Source organism: Oryza brachyantha, chromosome 4 (genome assembly GCF_000231095.2).
Source record: "Oryza brachyantha chromosome 4, ObraRS2, whole genome shotgun sequence".
Lineage (NCBI taxonomy): Eukaryota > Viridiplantae > Streptophyta > Magnoliopsida > Poales > Poaceae > Oryza > Oryza brachyantha.
In genome coordinates this window covers 13,183,430-13,200,948 of record NC_023166.2, presented here as the reverse complement: position 1 = coordinate 13,200,948, position 17,519 = coordinate 13,183,430, and the positions used below count along the sequence as shown (strand labels likewise).

Genomic DNA, 17,519 nt, shown 5'->3' with positions numbered 1-17,519 from the left:
ATTGTTTAAAGCAACCTTTTGTAAAAAAAAAGAGAGACTATTTAGCAGCTTGGGAATTATGGTAACGAAATACAAGGAAGTTTATCAGGTGAATAAGTGAATTGATACATCGAACTGATCAACCTTAAACGCTCGAGATAATATACAATTATTTCTTACATGTCCTATAAATGGTTGTGAAATTAAATTGAAAATATGACGATTAATTAATGCGTGATATGTCATAACACAAGCATACAGGATAAAATTTAACTTATAAAAATTATATGACTCTTAATACTGTTATAGTTATCAGAGTTCAATTCTTTTTGCTATTTGTAGAGACTGAATTTAAATGTGCATATTTATAGAGTGATATGTCACATAGAAATATACTCCCTCCGTTCCAAAATAAACCAATTTTTCACTTTTTACTTATAATTTTTTCTTCGTCTTATTTAAATTTATTTTACGATTGATATTTTTGTTTTATTAGATGATAAATCATGAATAGTACTTTATGCGTGACTAGTTTTTTTCTAATTTTCTGAAAATTTTTCAAATAAGACGGATGGTCAAACGTTGGACATGGAAACCGGAGAATTGGTTTTTTTTGGGGGACAGAGGGAGTATCTTGTTATTTTTATAATTATTTGGATAACATGTAAAAATGACGAGATATCCATTTAAGGAATTAGAATCAATTTCTAAAGTACCCGGTACATTTTTAAATAACCGACCGCATAACCGCATACACTATTCATTTTCACTTTTTTTTTTTGAAATTTCCCCCGGGGGGGGGGGGGGGGGAGGGGTTTCCCACCTGCATTGCAACTGAAATAAACGGGAGTGCGGTACAGAGATCGGTTACATTGCCGTATTAGCTACAGAGCAAGGCTCAGGACAGATTTTCAGAGGTCGGTTATGTTTCAAAATAATTACATTCCCCACCTGCATTTTCACATTTTGATTACTCGTCTATGTTTCAAAATAATTACAAACTATAAAAATGACAGCCCTATGTTATTAAAGTATAAGATGATCTAAACATAAGCAGGGATTTTTTTTTGTTAACTTTAGTCTAATCAGCTAGGTGATTACAGTTTAAATAGAAAGTTAAAGCGAACAGTGATTTATTATGTTCTAAAAAATATAAGGATTTAATAGCGTTGGAAGTAAGAAATAATGGTTTCTTGCAGCATACAAGTTTCATGCACATGACCATGTGACAGAATGCATACATCTTTATCTTTTCGCTTCAATTTATACTTATAAGCTAAAATTTAACTTTTTAACTTTAATTTAAATTTATAGTTGATTTTAACATTTTTTATTATAAGTTACTGGAAAACTTTTAAATCGATAAGAATACATATATAAAAAGTTTTATTCCTAAGTTATTTTTATTTACAAATATATTTTTATTTTTTTTATAAAAAAACAGTCACCCCTATAGCCTAAGCATATGGAGCCGCCGAGCCGCCGTCCTCGATCGTCCTAGGATATGTGATTGGTAAGACGGAATCATGGTTCCAATCAAAGATGCAAATCTTAAATTCTAAGCCAAGCAAATGAAAGGAAAGCTTAGGACAGATCGAGATCGATCGAATATTGCTTGGACTTTGCAGAGGAGGAACCGAGGAAGGGAGGGTCACGCGAGGGGGAAAAAATGGAAAAAATGGTACGAGATTGAGGAGCTGACGAAGACCAGCATCAGCACGCACGTAACCTTGCAAACGCATGGAAAGAAAGAAAATAATACTCGTGAATAAATAAACTGCGAATTCAGCTGAAAGAATCCTTTACGAAAGCCACTTGCCGTGCCATCCGAAAGGCAGATCAAACAGAGAGAGAGAGAGAGCAACGCCGGCTATATAGTATATCCCCTTTTCTACGACGAAACGCAAAGATTAAATGTATATATATCATGATGGCACAACCGAACTTCAAACTGTTTTGCTCTTAATTAGGTTGACGAGAACTTGAAAGCGACGCAACTGGATTAAATAGATCCATAAGCAGAAATTCGCAAGCTACCGACGTGTCACACACAAGAAAATCATTTGTGTTGCTGCTGAGTGCCGTCCAGCCAATGGCACCGGCACGTTCCCTAATTTGGAAATCTAGATCTTTCTTTTATCAGTGCTCTTCCAAGTTCCAACGTAGCTCAACTGCTCATGAGTCGTCAACATATTTGATTTCAGTGGTTAGTAATTTGATTTCAACGGTTAGATAGAAATCCTACGATCTAGAATAATACAGGTTAATCCAACGGCTCGGATCTATCTTTAATTACAAAATTGTGTACAAGATAAAATATAGATTTTTCAATTAGATATTATATATATATAATTATCTTACCAATTATATAATTTATATGCGTTAGAAATTATATTTCTAATTAGAAACAAGGCAAACATTTTATACATATTAGAAACTTTATGTAAACATAAAGATATAAACTTTTTAATTATAAATTTCTATAAATATATGCTATATATCTTAAAATCAAAGTTCAACCATATCATCAGTGCGGCTAGCGTAGGAGGACAAGTCGACATGAAACGCCGTTGGCACGCTGACGATGATACCAAGACAATGAAATGTGTGTTCATCATCACGCCCCAATTGGGTTTATCATCATATCAATCAACACTATAGCCCACTATTGTTGCTCAAACAGCCAAATCACTATAATAACATCAAGTAAATCTCTAATGAATAGGAATAGATATTTAGGATTCTAAGAAAGACACCATATTTAGTAAAATAAGTGAATTTCTTGATATGTCAATGATACACAGATATAGGATATTTTTAATCACGAAAGAATATGTGCATCTCTTCAGATAATATTGAACAAGAAACACAACCAGTGAAAGCATTGAGGTAATTTCACTTTGTTAAAAATATATGTGACACATTTTTCTAACTAAACTAAGATGATAAAATTTGCTATGTATTGCACGGAGTTAATATTTGATTAACTTTTCTTTTTATATAATATAAGGAGATAATGATATTTGTTTTTAAACTTACATAAGATTTAGATGTTGATTGTGTGTTATTTGAGAGTTGCACAGTTGCTTTATTCATTTGATATAGTACTAGCTAAATGGCTATGTGTTCCAGCAAGTTATTGAAAATAGAAAAAATATGTTCTTTTATAAAATATTTTTAATTGTTTAAAACAACATCGTTTGTGTTTTATATTGTCTTTAAAAACTTCACAAAAAACATTCACTTGAATAGATTTTTAATGCAATGCACGGGCATTTTTGCTACTAAATAAATAAAGGCGGGGGTACATTGAGATAGAATAGACAACCCGGCTGGCCCATCCATCTGTGAACATTCTTGGGCCTTCACTGGGCTAGCCTGTCAGCGTCTCGCGGTCTCGGCCCCAACAGAGTACGAAAGACGCTTCCTCCTTTCCAGGCTTCCAGCCAGGCAGCCAGCCTTTGTGGAGAGACTGCGCTCGAATAGATGCCTCACTTCCCGCGAGATCGACCCTCCAATCCTCCATCCACCGACCACCGACGGTCCGACCGTCCGACGCCAAGCTCTAGCCTCTGTCGATGCGCTCACCTGTGCAAACGACCCACCTGTCAGCCACCCGCCTTGCTCGATTACCCATCCAGTCAGCCCGCCCCAGCTCCCCCCTCTCGGGCCGCATCTCTGCACACACTGCCACACCTCCGTCTTACGTTTGGCAAATGCATCGCATGCATGCACCTCGGATCAAGCAAACGCGGCGTCCTATTGGCAGGGGCAACGTACGTACACACGCACGAATGTGATAATATTCTATTCTGCCTCGGCGTCTCCAAGCAAAGAACCGTCCTACTGGCTGCCGCTCGCTGACACACGTCTCCCACCCCCGCGCGCGCGTTACAAAACGTCGTGCCACGGTGCACTAGCTAGAACAAAACGGCGCCGGCCTCACCTCGGCGGCGTCGGCGCCGCGTGCCACACCATGCGGCTGCCGTTCCGGGTCCGCGGGTTGAGGCGCATGTCCGCGGCGCTGGCGGCCGTGAACGTGGCCGTCGCGGCAGTCGGGGTGGCGGCTGAGTGGGCGGGCGCGTCGGAGAACTGCGGGCGGAAGGAGGAGGCCGCGGTCGGGGCCGCGGTCGCGCTCGCGGCGGTGAGGGTCGCGGCCATGGTCGGCACGGCGCGCGCGCAGGAGGTGACCGCGGTCTCCGTCGTCGACTCTGGCGCCGACGGCGCGCCGACGGTGGAGTTCGCCAAGCGCGAAACCAGGGTAGGTGGTCTGTGGTCATCGTCGTGAGTTTACGTTGTCTCTCTGCGGCTTCGGCCTCTCTCCCTCTCGTTGGTTTAGCTTGTGCACTTGTGTGTTTACGCAGCACACTGTGTGCCAACTCGCGTGACTTGACTTCGATAGTGCAGCTGCAGTTGCACGCACAGCAGCACGAGCGCTGAGACAGCCAACGATACGTACGACGCGCGCGTCTAGCTCAGACCCTCGAAGCGTGACGTGACGACACGCACTTGTCATGGGCTCATGGCCGGCCTTCTATTTCGTTTCGATAGGAAATTTTGGCGAAAGGTGAGCGACGAGCCACAAGTGTTTTCCTTTGAATTGGCGTCAAAGCCGTGTCAAGCAGGGACAGAGCTGTCTAGAAGTTTAATCTGTGCAAGTAGGGCGAAACCAGAAAATTTTAAAGAGTAGTACTAAACTAATGTAATGCTAACTATTTTTAAAATTTATATGCTAATTTTATATAATTTTAAAGGGATTATTGACCTAGGCCTAGGGCTTCAGCCATAGCTACCGTAGGCCTAGTACCGCCCCTGTGTGCAAGGGTTGACGAGTTGATCGTTTGGCAAGCCAAACAACAAATTATATATGCAGATCATAAAGTCAAGATCATTGAAATGCATACTTGTGAAGTGATATATCTTAAAGGGACATCCTCTCGTTTATTGCATACCATCTAAACAGTTAAAAAAACAAATTTAAAAATGACTATAGATTAATATTAAATATACAACTTCACAAACATGCAAGTTAAATATGACTTCTATAATCCGTAACAAAAACAACAAATTAAAATCTAAACAGCATGCGTATACTCAAAATCATATTTGTTCTTTTTTGTTGCGGATTATAGAAGTCTTACATGCTTGTGAAGTGATATATCTCATATTACTCTATCTTCACAATTTTTTTCAACCAGTGTTCACTTCCTCATTCAGGTCATAAAGAGAAAATTACAAACAGTGTTTTTATTAATGAAGATAAGTCCAATTAAATTAAGGGCTCCTCCATATCACATAAATTTTATATGATTTTCACATGAAACCACCGTTCACTTCTTCCAAACCGAATAGGCTTTAAACGAGTTCAACTTGCTTGCTACAATCTAGGCCATTTAAATACCTGTAAAATGACTTATTTTGAGAAAGTAAAAGTAGATAAAGAATGCCATATTGGTGGGTGAGAGGATAAGCAATGATCAACGCATTGGAAAGTGTCTTTAAGGCATACTAATTAACTCAATTCATAAAATACTACTTTTTTTAAAAAAATATAAGCATTTATAGTTTGTTTAGCATATACTAATATGGAGATATTAAAAGATTCCTTTTTAAGCATTTGTTTGGCTCTAAAATCATTGGAATGATTGAAATAATAAGAACCAATACATAAATGTTTATATTATAGTATAAAATTTAAATTCTGAAAGTGTTTACATTTTAAAACGGATGTAGTATATTGTTTTAGAATTGGTGCAGTCAGTATAGACTTTTTTAAAAATAGCTGTGGTCTAAAGTATAGGTTTGGGCATATAAAAGCAACACATCCGTTTTTCATATTTTATAATACTATATTGTGTATTTTTTTAATTTATATGGAAGCATCAAGCGGTTAGAGTTATGTCTTTTTATCACGAAAGGCTAAAATGACATTCTCTTATGACTAGAGGGAGTATCTAGCATGTGGGAAAACATGGTCCTTGCTCAGTTGCTCTCACTGAAAAAGTTGAAAACACGGGGTTGATATTTGGTAGAATTATTTTTTTATCAATTTACTTCACAAGAAAATGTTTAGTTGGTGAAGTGGGTGTCGATACATCAGTGCAGATTAGTTTGACGTTGTACTAAATTTGATAGTGCTAAATCTTGCTCAAACTTTGGCACACTAAAGTTCAGCAAGGGTAGGTTAAAAAATGATTCGATTTGATGTGAGACTGTGAACATGAGACAGATCGATACTACTGGCAAGTTAGTTATGCTTTGCAATACGGCACTAGTTATAGTATACAGCATAGTATAGTATTGAATATTTTATGGATCTAAATGAAACATGCCTAATAAATCGATCGAATAGAAAAGGAATGTTTATGTGTTTTGTTTTTCTCGTAAACATAATGCAATGTGCGTGCAGGAAGTGGTTTGTTTTTTTTCTTTTTTTTTTGTGAGGGAGCAATTTCCCCCCAAATTTCTCAGGGTGGAAGAATGATACACGTGAGGGGAGAGCGATCACGGACAACTGAGTTTTTTAAGTGGCAAATATACAAAGATTAAGTGTTATAGATTTTTTGAAGGGTGGCAGACCAAACTAACACGTAATTTTCCCTGCTTCTGCATTACACATTGCACTTAAAATATTATAAAGAAGACAATGTAGTTATAAATATAATAACAACTCATATTATAACATCTATAGTGACAGACGAAGGTGACTCAAATATATAGAAAAAGGAGACTAAATCTGAACCACTTCAAATCAAGAAATAGTGGAGCATCTTTCTTTTCTTTCAGGGCCGGTCCTGTGTCATGTTTGGATAGGAGAATGAATGAGGGATTTTTTTTATTTTTTTTAACATTTTAATAAATAATTTTATTACTAAACCTATAAAACAAATATTTTTATCATCTGAATATTTTGACTACGCCACCACATTTGGTGTGGTAACGCTTCCTGTCACACCACTGGTGGTAGTGTGACAACCTTGCCACCCAGCTTGATGTGATAACCCTTTATGCCATGTCACGAGGGATGACATAGCAAAAAATGTTTAAATAGTAAAAAATTTAACTAAAAAGATTAATAATAAAATATTTATTTAAAAGGTTTGAAAATAAAAAATCATGAATGAGCTAAATAGTTTGCATGTTGGCTAAGTACCCAAGTATTCTCGAAGAACTGAGAAACTATAAAATTCCTAACTTGCAAAATTAACAAGAAGATGCATTAGCCATGATGTAGCATAATTCCATACCATATTAGTTATGTTTTAAAATTGTGTTGTAGCACCGTGTTTTTCAAACTTTAGCTATATCATTATTATTCTTCTTTTTTTCACCAGAGGGGGGCACACTGCCCATATAAATATAACTCAACGTGGTGCACTCTAATCTTTTCGTTTCTGTTTATTTTTATAAGCCAAAATTAAATTTTTAGCCTTAAATTTAAAGTTGATTTTATGATTTTTTTCATCATAGTTTTGTTTTATTTTCCAGTAGTTACTTTCAATAGCTAAGAAACACATATATATAATTTTTATTTATAAATAAATTTTCGTTCGCTAATAACATATGATTTTGTTTAAAAACATGATTGTAAACTTGGAGTTTATTGGTGTCCATCAAATTCACCTGTGCGTTGAAACTCCCTAGCTCTTTCAAAATCACGCAAACGCATCCGGAACAACAAAAGGGAGAAAACAGACTATTGCTTCGAATGAACGTCACGTACTCACGTGGTCCATGGAAAATTAAAGCCCAGATCTACACGAGCGAATTCCAAAGGACAACCGCATGCAGAGGGAGAAAAGAAAGAGCAGATTTGAACCAGACACCACTTGCCAGTCATCCGCCAGCAGCTCCAGCCTCCAGCTCCCACCAGAACAATCCGCGGGCGAAGGCGGCGACTCCGGCTCTGACTCCTCTAGTCGTCCGCGCCCGCGCCGCATCGACCGCGAGCGATCCGCGACCCAACCAACCAGCCGAGGAGGAGGGAAGAGAGCCTCTTCCTTCCTCCTCCCCCGTGTCTATTTCCGTGCCCGCCTCCAACCACCCGCGAGGCCGCGACCCCCCGCTTTCCATGGCCGCCGCGGCAGGGGCGAAGGATGCATAGAAAGCCCCTCCTCCCCACCCTCGCCACCCGCGGGCCGCCCAGCAGCAGCCTCGCCCCCCGTCCCCCGCTCCTCCTTTCGCTTCGCCGCCTCCTCTTCCCGCGCCGCCGCGCGCCCTCCTCGCCGCCGCCTGCTGCCCGACGGAGGCCCGCTGCCGCCGCCATGGCGGGCGCCGCTGGCGACCCCGTGGCCTCCGCGGCGGCGGCGGCGGGTGGGGCCGCCTCGTTCCGGGTCGGGATGGTGCGGGTGGTCTCGTTCCTCGTCGGGGGCCTCAACGTGGCCGTGCTGCTGCTCGGGCTGTACCTCATCGACGGCGTCCTCCCGCCGGGGTGCGGCGGGGGGCTCGCGCTCGCCGCCGCGCCCGCGCTGGCGGGGGTCCGCGTGCTCTCCATGATCGGCGCCGCGCGCGCGCAGCACGCTACAGCGGATGCCATCGCGAGGCTCCACCTCGACGAGGGCGCCGCGTCCGTCGCCGCTGATGCCGTAGCGCGCCACGATATCAGGGTGAGAACTCGAGTTCCTTGCAGGTTAAGCTTAGGCCACTTTAGGTGGGTGGTTTGCTCGGCTTAACTTTGAGGCATTGCGATAAATTGAGCTTAGATTTCAGTTGGTTTAAGGACAAACGCATTTTGTTTTGCTTGTCTAGGAGTGGTAACAATTCTGGACATTTTTGCTTTGCTTGTCTAGAAGTGGTAAACAATTCGTGGTTATCTGATACACGACCAGTATGAACTGGTGGACCTGGTTTCACCATTGATCAGAATTTTGAGGCAGCTTGGATGCAAATGCGAATTACTGATGGTAGTTGTCAACGTTGCTAAGATACAGTGTATTAAGCTTAGAAGAACTGTCAATACATCTTATTAGGAGCTTTATCTGATGCATATGGCTGTTACTGTGAAGCGACTTGGTGTTACACTGTTTCTGTGAGCTTGACCTGTACCCTTTTATTAGATCACAGAGGCCGATGAAGGTAGGGCCACGATTTAGAATTGGAACCTAATTTCATACATGTGTATTTGAATTATTTTCCTGTCACTTGTTGGCATTCTGCATTGTTCGAATTGAGTACATTCTTGCTTTGTAATCGTGTTTACTCCATTGATATAGGTGATCATACTTTTTTTTACAAGAAACAACACATGATAATAGCATCACAGATCTGGAAAATATTGTTGATGATGCATCAATGAGAATTATGGATTCATGGTTCTCAACTCTCTAGCATAGCCTCATAAATCTGTAGTCTGGATAATATCCTTCAAGATGTATCAATGAGGGAGGGTTGGGGCTTAGAATACTTTTTATGGATAGTGATGGGATATTTGAATTCTGCCAAATAAGCTAGAATAGATCTAAGAAGAGTAGAGTTGAGCACTGATTCATCATATTGATATTTCTGTTTTGTTTTGCTGAACAGGTGAGGTATAAACGCTGGTTGTGGTGGACTAGATTCGGCATGGCAGTGGGTGCAATGCAATTGGTTGGGGCGATTTATCTCATGTTTGTCATTGTGAGAGATCTTTCAAATGAAAGAAGAGCCACTTCCTGTTTCTTTGGTATGTTTTGAGTCAGATGATCAGATCATATCATATATCTGTAATGCATTTTAGCTACGAATGGTGAACATTTACAGTGCCAAGTAAAATTTATACATACTCAAACATTACTGGAGCCTTCTATCCTTGAGAGATTCCGGTTGAAATTTTTTTGGGTAAACAGTACCAAGGGCATGATGAGTACCTTGGTCAGCAACTTCCTCCTTTACTTAATATAGTACTAATTATGATAGGTTTTGATGGCACTAGTATTTATCCACAGCCTACTTGCTTATGATTTTTCCCTACTCCATCAGTCCTGTTCAATAATTGGCTTGCCTTGCTCTCAATCTAGGACAGGATGAAGCAGATCAAGTCTCAAGACGGGCATTAGTTGCTTTGTTTCTTATTCTTTCCTGGGTTGTGGTCATTGTCCAATGCTTCACGGGTTCTGATATATTAAGGTGGCGATCATTCTATGCAACACATGACATGGCTTGGAAAGCTCATTACAGGGAAGTGTTTGATCATGGAATTCGAGAAGCTTTATGCTGCCTAGGGCGTGCAAAGTATCTGTAAGTCACTGTCCTTTTTATGCTGAGAAATATCACACTCTTTTTACCTATTTGAGCTAGTTGTCTTACATACTGATGTAGAACCGTATTGGAAGAGGATGAGGTTTACTCTGTGGCAAGACTTCTGGGTGATTTGGTTGCATATCGTGCTTCTGGGACAGGACATTTGGAACTTTTAGCAGGTCAGTTTTCAATTTCACTTCTTTCATATCGAATATGTTATGTGTCCTATTTGAACTTTGAAACTTAAATTTGATGCCAACACACATAATAACATATTCTAAAATTTCGTCACTGACCTTCATAAAGACATGCATAGCTATTTAGGTGTTTAGGCGTTCAATAAACAGTGAGTAAATTTTACTAGGCTCAGTTGTACCATTCAGAACTTAAACATGTACTTCTGTTTTAGTTACCATCTATCTGTAATCATATTTGTGCAACTTGTCCATCTCCTAAAAAGACAATTTCTGTACAAAATCTAGAAAGAAATCTATTTAGCACAGAAAATTAGAGGAAAGTAAGTTGTATTACTGTTTGTTAGAATTCTAGATGAAAGTCCTTTGACTGCAAAAATCTGTAATACATATGTTGTGATTCCAGATGTTTAAATGAATATGTATAAGTTACGTTCTTCATATGATATAAATGTGTTTTGTGCAATTTACTTGATAGACAACACGGAGATTTCAATATTGCAAAGAGTACAGAGTTTAAAGTGCTGACCCGTTTAGAGTTAAATTATTTAGTCACCCTCATTTTGTCTTTTCTAGTTTATGTAGTTGCCTACTAGTACTGGTTGGATTATTCTAAAGTGTTTACTGTTATCCATGCATGGTTAACTAAAAAGGCCAGATTCTCTATGCTGGTTGTATTGCCGTGTCACTTTATGGCAAACCATGTATCTGTATAATTTAGACTGTTATGAGTGTACAAACGTCAAATATGATTACTTTTTATGTAGACCATTGTTATTGTTACTGAGAGCATACTGAGGATCCATTTTATGGTGCATGTTCTAGGGCTTGCACTACTGCAGAAAAATGAGAATTTGCCTCATTTACAAAATAACCTTACGGAGGCACCTCGTAATATTATGCAAGAAGCTGCTGTTCTGCACCCCTTTGCTGAAGCATGTTACACGGTTGGAGACACTGTCTAACTGGGAACAAGTAAAATACCTGCCTGCCTTGTATAATTGTATTTGACATGGTATTCTTTCAGGGACCTCTCCTTGATGTTGGGAGAAACCCTATTTTGTTTCCCTGTGCATGGCTTTACAGACAAGGTGTTTTAACTCCATGGTCGCGCAGAAGGTATCTCCTGAACTGTCTTATACTCGGTTGTGTGTTCCGAACATCCGTATGGTTGGCGATCCTCTTTTTAGCTAGTTCAGCTGGAAGTTTTGTTTGATAAAATGTGAAGTAAACTAAAATTTGATTACCATTTTACTTGATCCTCCTGAATAGGAGCAACTGTTACATTGAGATAAGGTAGAACATCTTATGCTGTTCTTTCCTTATATAACAACCACATATTGGTCTTCATTCAGACGCCCTGCACTTGATGGTGACAACTGGTGGCGAGGGCATGCTGCAGCTTTCCTTAGATTTGTTCACATACCAGCTAAAGCACTTCTACGAGGTCGAGTTTGCCAGGTAACTTGATTTTTGATAAAACTGAAATTTATAAACTAAAATTGCAATGATGAAACTATTTCAGCCAATTATGCTTAGCATTTCAAATTACAACGAAAACCAGTCATACCTGATAAGGAGCATAACCCAATTGGTTTTGTCGTAATATTTGACATGCATAAAGTTCAAGGGAGGAAATGAAAATCAGCCATGCTTGATAAAGAGCATAACACGGTGGTTTTTAAGTAAAAGCATTGATCTTATTTGAACCTTTTCATGTCTGCAGAGCAAGAGGGAAGCTGCTTACTTTGTCGTGGTCCTGCATGACAAAAAAACAGTTGTTATAGCAGTTCGTGGAACCGAAACACCAGAAGATCTCATAACTGATGGATTATGCAGAGAATGTGCATTTACTATGGAGGATTTGGATGGACTAGTAAAGTAATTCCCTTGTAATTTTCATCTCTTATGTTCCGATCTAACATCTTTATACTCTTCTGGTCAAAATTAACCTTTTGTTCCACACTGACTACTTGTTGCAAGCCATTTGCTGGTACCTAAATACCAATAGTCAGCCCTGTTAGGCTCTGATTAGCATCCACATGACTAGAATATGAACAATCACAGATTTTTTTAGTGTTTAAATTTCATAATTATTATTCTGATACTTATACTCCTGTTCTTTTGAATATATTCTTCTCATTTGCTCATTTCGTTGTACTTGTCAATTTTTTCCATCGGATCAGTTTTCTCAACAGAACACCATGCAATGCAAGTTGTTTTGTAGCGCTCAAATAAAAATGTTTGTATACTGGAGGGTTTATTATGTCAATCAATTGGTGTTTGTGGTAAATATGATTATAATGGCATAAAATTCTATTGAAGGCTCATAAGAAAATGCATCTGAAGATCACCATTTGACAAAGCCCACAGCATGTATGCCCAAGCTTTATGTTACTGCCAATTATATAAGATAATTTGATCTTAGTGATGAATGTAGGTTTGTCCAGTTGATCTACTCCTCTTAATTGGCTGTTCACTTTCCATTTAATTTGGTAGTCCACTTTGTTTACATCCTTGACTTGTTTGTGAAGTAATAGGGTATTTGACTTACTGTAGACCTGTAGTGCAGTGTATGAGTGTATAGTATCTTGAAGTAAAACTGATAGAAGGATAACAATTGATAGGTGCATGAGTTTGTGGTACCAGTTTAGAAATTGTGGGCCGTTTCAGGGAGCAACCTTATATATTTGCTGCCATTTTATTGTGCTTTTTACCGTCCTCAATATGTTTTGTTGACACTGCTTATTCTCCAGATGCGAACAATTACCTGCAACTACAAGGGAGAGAGTTATTTCTACATTTCCACATTATGGACATGGTGGAATTCTAGAGTCTGCTAGGGAGCTTTTCATGCAACTCCATGAGTGCACAGGAGGTGCTAGTCTAGTACTGTTTGTTGTCTTATATTGCAACATTTGACTATTTTCAACAGAATATTTACCCTTTGTTTTTAGGAAACTAGTGCCTCGCATGGAGGCAATTCAAGTATTAATCTGATGATAATTTGTTCTTGTCATAATGCCAACTCAGATAATTTGTCATCCAGAACAGTTGGATTTCTTCCTACACTGGTGGGGGAAGGCAGTGAATGTCATGGATATAAAATTCGACTTGTTGGGCATTCTTTAGGGGGTGCTGTTGCTGCAGTTCTTGGAATGATGGTAATGCTGGCGGAACCCTCACCTTTTATCTTTAGCATAGCATGTTGGTATTAATCATACTACTTCTGCAGCTTGCTATTCTCCTTTTCTGATTTCCTTATCGACCAACATCCTTCTCCACCGCTATAAAGTGGGTTACTATAGTGTACCCATTACATCTACGATTTTCACATTAAGATTGTCTCTGACTATGGAAACATCAGAGTGATCTCACACACACACACACACACACACACACACACACACACACACACACACACACACACACACAGCGTGCGTGCATGTGTTCCCCAAAAGGTCAAAATTTCTTGGTGGAGCTTATCTGGACCAGGCCATCATATGGTTGTTGATTTGTGTTTGTATTTTTGACTTTGTTTAGTTCCCCGCCTATAATTCCTCATTTGTGTTACTGTTATTTGGAGTGTGTCCATGGTTCTCTATAGTGTAACTTTGTTCCCTCGCAGCTTTTTGGCAGATACCCAGACGTGCATGTATATGCATACGGACCACTACCTTGTGTGGACTTTGTAATAGCTGAAGCCTGTTCGCAATTTGTTACAACGTAAGACTAAGCTAAGAATCGATTACAATATTCATTTGTTAATGGCCTTCAATTCTTGGTTTGCTACTCTCTTACTACCTCCGTTTCGCAATGTAAGACTTTCTAGCATTGTCTAAATTCATATGGATGCCAATGAATCTAGACATATATATAAATTATATACATTCATCAATGGATGAATTTAGATAAGGCTAGAAAGTGTTACGATATAAAACAGTAGTAACAATTTGTTAAATTCTTTGAGTTAATTTTTCCTCTTCCTTTTCAGCATCGTGTGCAATGATGAGTTTTCTTCTCGACTTTCAATCAACTCAATCCTGAGGCTGCGTGCTGCTGCAATAAGGGCTCTTTCAGATAACTCTCCAGCTGATACAGCAATGATTCAGAAACTTGCTCGCAGAATTTTGCATGTTAACAAGTATCATGATAGTGGTACTGATGGTGGCATAATGGAGGACCAAACTGATAGTCGTAAAAGGGCCACAGCGAGGCACACATTTGAAGGAAAGTCTTTTAGCTTACCCTCTGTTCCTTTTGAACAAATATACAAGAACTGATGACTTGAATCAATCTTCTATTATTGCTCAGAACCTTGTTTTTTCTATCTCATTTGAGTCTTCAACAAATTTCTTTCTGAATGCCATTTTCGCTATTACAGGGAGGGCAGTATCTACTGATCGACGGTTTCCACATCAGGATGCATCTTATACTAGTACTTCTGAACCAGACCTCCTAAATTTACAAAATGGCTTCAATGGTTATAATGGGTCTAATTCATCCATAGACGAGTATATGAGCTCTCGGATTCCAGATACTGATTGTGATGTCCAGACGATTTCCCTTCACGGGCTTGATTCTGGTTCAGAACAGCATCACACTTCTTATAGGGATATACCAGTTGAGCCTCCTGAGATGTTTCTTGCAGGCTTAGTTATTCATATAGTGCGGCAAAGAAGAAGCCTCTTTCCTCTTTGGAAATGCTGGAGCTTTCAGGGAAGTGAACCACCGTATAAAGCTTTTTTGGCAAAAAGAGAGAACTTCACGGATCTTGCTGTTACTCCTGCGATGTTTACGGATCACCTACCATGGAGGTAAATTTTGAACAATATTTAATTATAAGCAATGCACATGATACATCATATTTTAGGTACCTTATGTAGTAGCCAATGCACTGTTGCTAGAAGATCTTCCATGACTATGCTGCTAAGAATTCGTCTGAACTATATAGCATTTCCATCTGGAGGTTTTTGTTGGTGATGACCAGCATATGACAACGGAACAACACGTGAAGAATGAATTGAACTTTTAGTTACTCCCTGTTTTGTTCTTATGTTTAATGTGTCTCAGTCAAGTATGCTTGTATGTTTGTCATGTGAAATATAATTTAGTTGGTATCTTATGTGAAGTATGAACACTCTGAATATGAGCTCCATTTTTAGGGTCTCAGTGGATTTTTCTTCTAGCGTCATGTTGATTTGAGATACTTCCTCCGTTCCAAGACTTTCTGGACTTGACTAGATTCATCCTTGTATTAATGTATATGTTGAATCTAGGCAAAACTATAAAGTCTTATAATATGGAACGGAGGGAATAGTTAACTTTTTGAAAAAGGACTCCATTGAAGTGTGCTCGGATTACAACTACAAGCAATTTTTGTCAGCAGCTATTGACGGTATAACTTTGCTAGTTGGCTTTTGTCAAACTACCCCTTTTATCTGCTCAAGAAAGTTGCATGCTCACTCAGTTGCCGTTACATTTGCATTCATTTCTCCACCTAGAGCTACTCTTAACAGACTATTCTTTTTAAATTTTAGGTGTCACTATGCTATGCAGAGAATTCTGGAAGCGCAAACGTCAGCAAGTTGCACTAATTCTGATTCACCGGTAGAACGCTTGGTATGACCAGGACAGACAACAGAGTTGTGACAGTTTGACGACTGAAGGAACTTTTCGCATACTGCCGACATATTTCTATAAAAAGCAGTTATGTCTGTTTCCATGAGATCTCTGTGACGACATATCCTGAGCTTACTGACAGTGCTATACTGCCAAGGCAGGACGAATGGATCATATGAAATCTGACGACTTACATACACAGCAAAGCAACAATATCTTATCTTATTTCGATCTACTTTGCAATGCCCTGTGCATGTACATGATCATCTGGTGCAGCCTTACACCTTGCTAGTAGCGGTTTGTTTCTCAATTCTTTACTCTGCAGCCATTCCTGCTTGTTCATATCCATTTTTTATATTGTGCCAAGTTAACATGATGTACATATTCACACAATTGTGTTAGATAGATTGACCGATTGGCAAGTGACAATTAAAATGTGAATATTTAACACCGAGATCAACGAAGATGGTTATGACAATTTCTTTTTCTGCTGGCCAGCATTTTTTTTTTGGTCTAATATTGCATAGATTCAGAAATGTATAGTCTGATGATGTTTGTTGAGTAATATGTGGTTTATGTGTAAACTTACTAGCAGTCTCATCATTTCGCTTATGCTTATATAAACCAAAATTTGAATTTTCAATTTTGGAGTTGATTTTGAAGTTTTTTCATCCTAGTTTGTTTTCTAGATTTTGTTTTTAGATCAGTAAGAACACATATATAAAAGTTTTATTCATATTGCATTTGTATATATGTCGTTTGACTTTTTCCTATTGTGCCACTATTTATTCTGGCTTATATGCATATATTTGTTACCTCCAGATGTTTGAGACATGGGGATGATGCCAATTGCCAAATCCTTTAATTCTTTCAATTTCCCTTCGAAGTAGTAGATATTTTGGTTCTTCCATAACAACTATGAGTGTGTGGTCATTTTCTCTCTTTTCTCTTCTCAGTTCACCTTCCCACTCCTTGTGAATGAAGTTTAGATATTCCTTCTGTTAATCATTAATGATTGTTGTGCCGATCACAGTTCATCATGCTTTTACCATGTTCTGGCGATCTGCTTGGATATCATGATCTCATCATGCAACTCAGCTCCAGCGGACCTACACGAAATATTGTGATTGTTTATCGCTTATCCTGTATTCATGTTCCCACTTCTTTTTTAATGATTCGCTCATAAGTAAGATTGAGGCGATGATCTTTTTAACTTTTTGTCTAGGAGCAATTTTATCATTCTTGAGAAGGTATCATACCACTGTTTTCTATATAAAATTTAGTACCTCTTAGTATCTTAGATACTAGAAAGTACCAAATTTTACATACTACCTCCGTTTCATAACGTAAGATGTTTGACTTTTTGATCGTAACGTTGGATCATTTGTCTTACTTAAAAATTTTCTACAAATATAAAAAATAATAAATTATGCTTAAAGTTCTTTCGATTCGATAATAAAGTAAGTCACAAGCAAAATAAATGATATTTTCATAATTTTTTTGAAT

General features: G+C 38.8%; 1 protein-coding gene across 2 annotated transcripts; it reads left to right on the top strand.

Moving 5' to 3' along the window:
- The first annotated feature begins 7,939 nt into the window (after window positions 1-7,939).
- LOC102717245 lies at window positions 7,940-16,506 on the top strand. Of its 2 annotated transcripts, none has more exons than XM_040523475.1 (14): window positions 7,940-8,585; window positions 9,502-9,640; window positions 9,975-10,194; window positions 10,276-10,376; window positions 11,217-11,338; window positions 11,419-11,510; window positions 11,747-11,852; window positions 12,118-12,272; window positions 13,148-13,269; window positions 13,425-13,555; window positions 14,020-14,117; window positions 14,386-14,621; window positions 14,776-15,208; window positions 15,951-16,506. In XM_040523475.1, the coding sequence occupies exons 1-14, from the start codon at window positions 8,076-8,078 to the stop codon at window positions 16,003-16,005; spliced, it is 2,520 nt and encodes an 839-aa protein (XP_040379409.1). In that variant the 5' UTR covers window positions 7,940-8,075; the 3' UTR covers window positions 16,006-16,506. The 2 variants fall into 2 exon arrangements, with proteins under 2 accessions (XP_040379409.1, XP_040379408.1); XM_040523474.1 differs by having other exon boundaries at window positions 15,932-16,506.
- The last annotated feature ends 1,013 nt before the right edge of the window (window positions 16,507-17,519 follow it).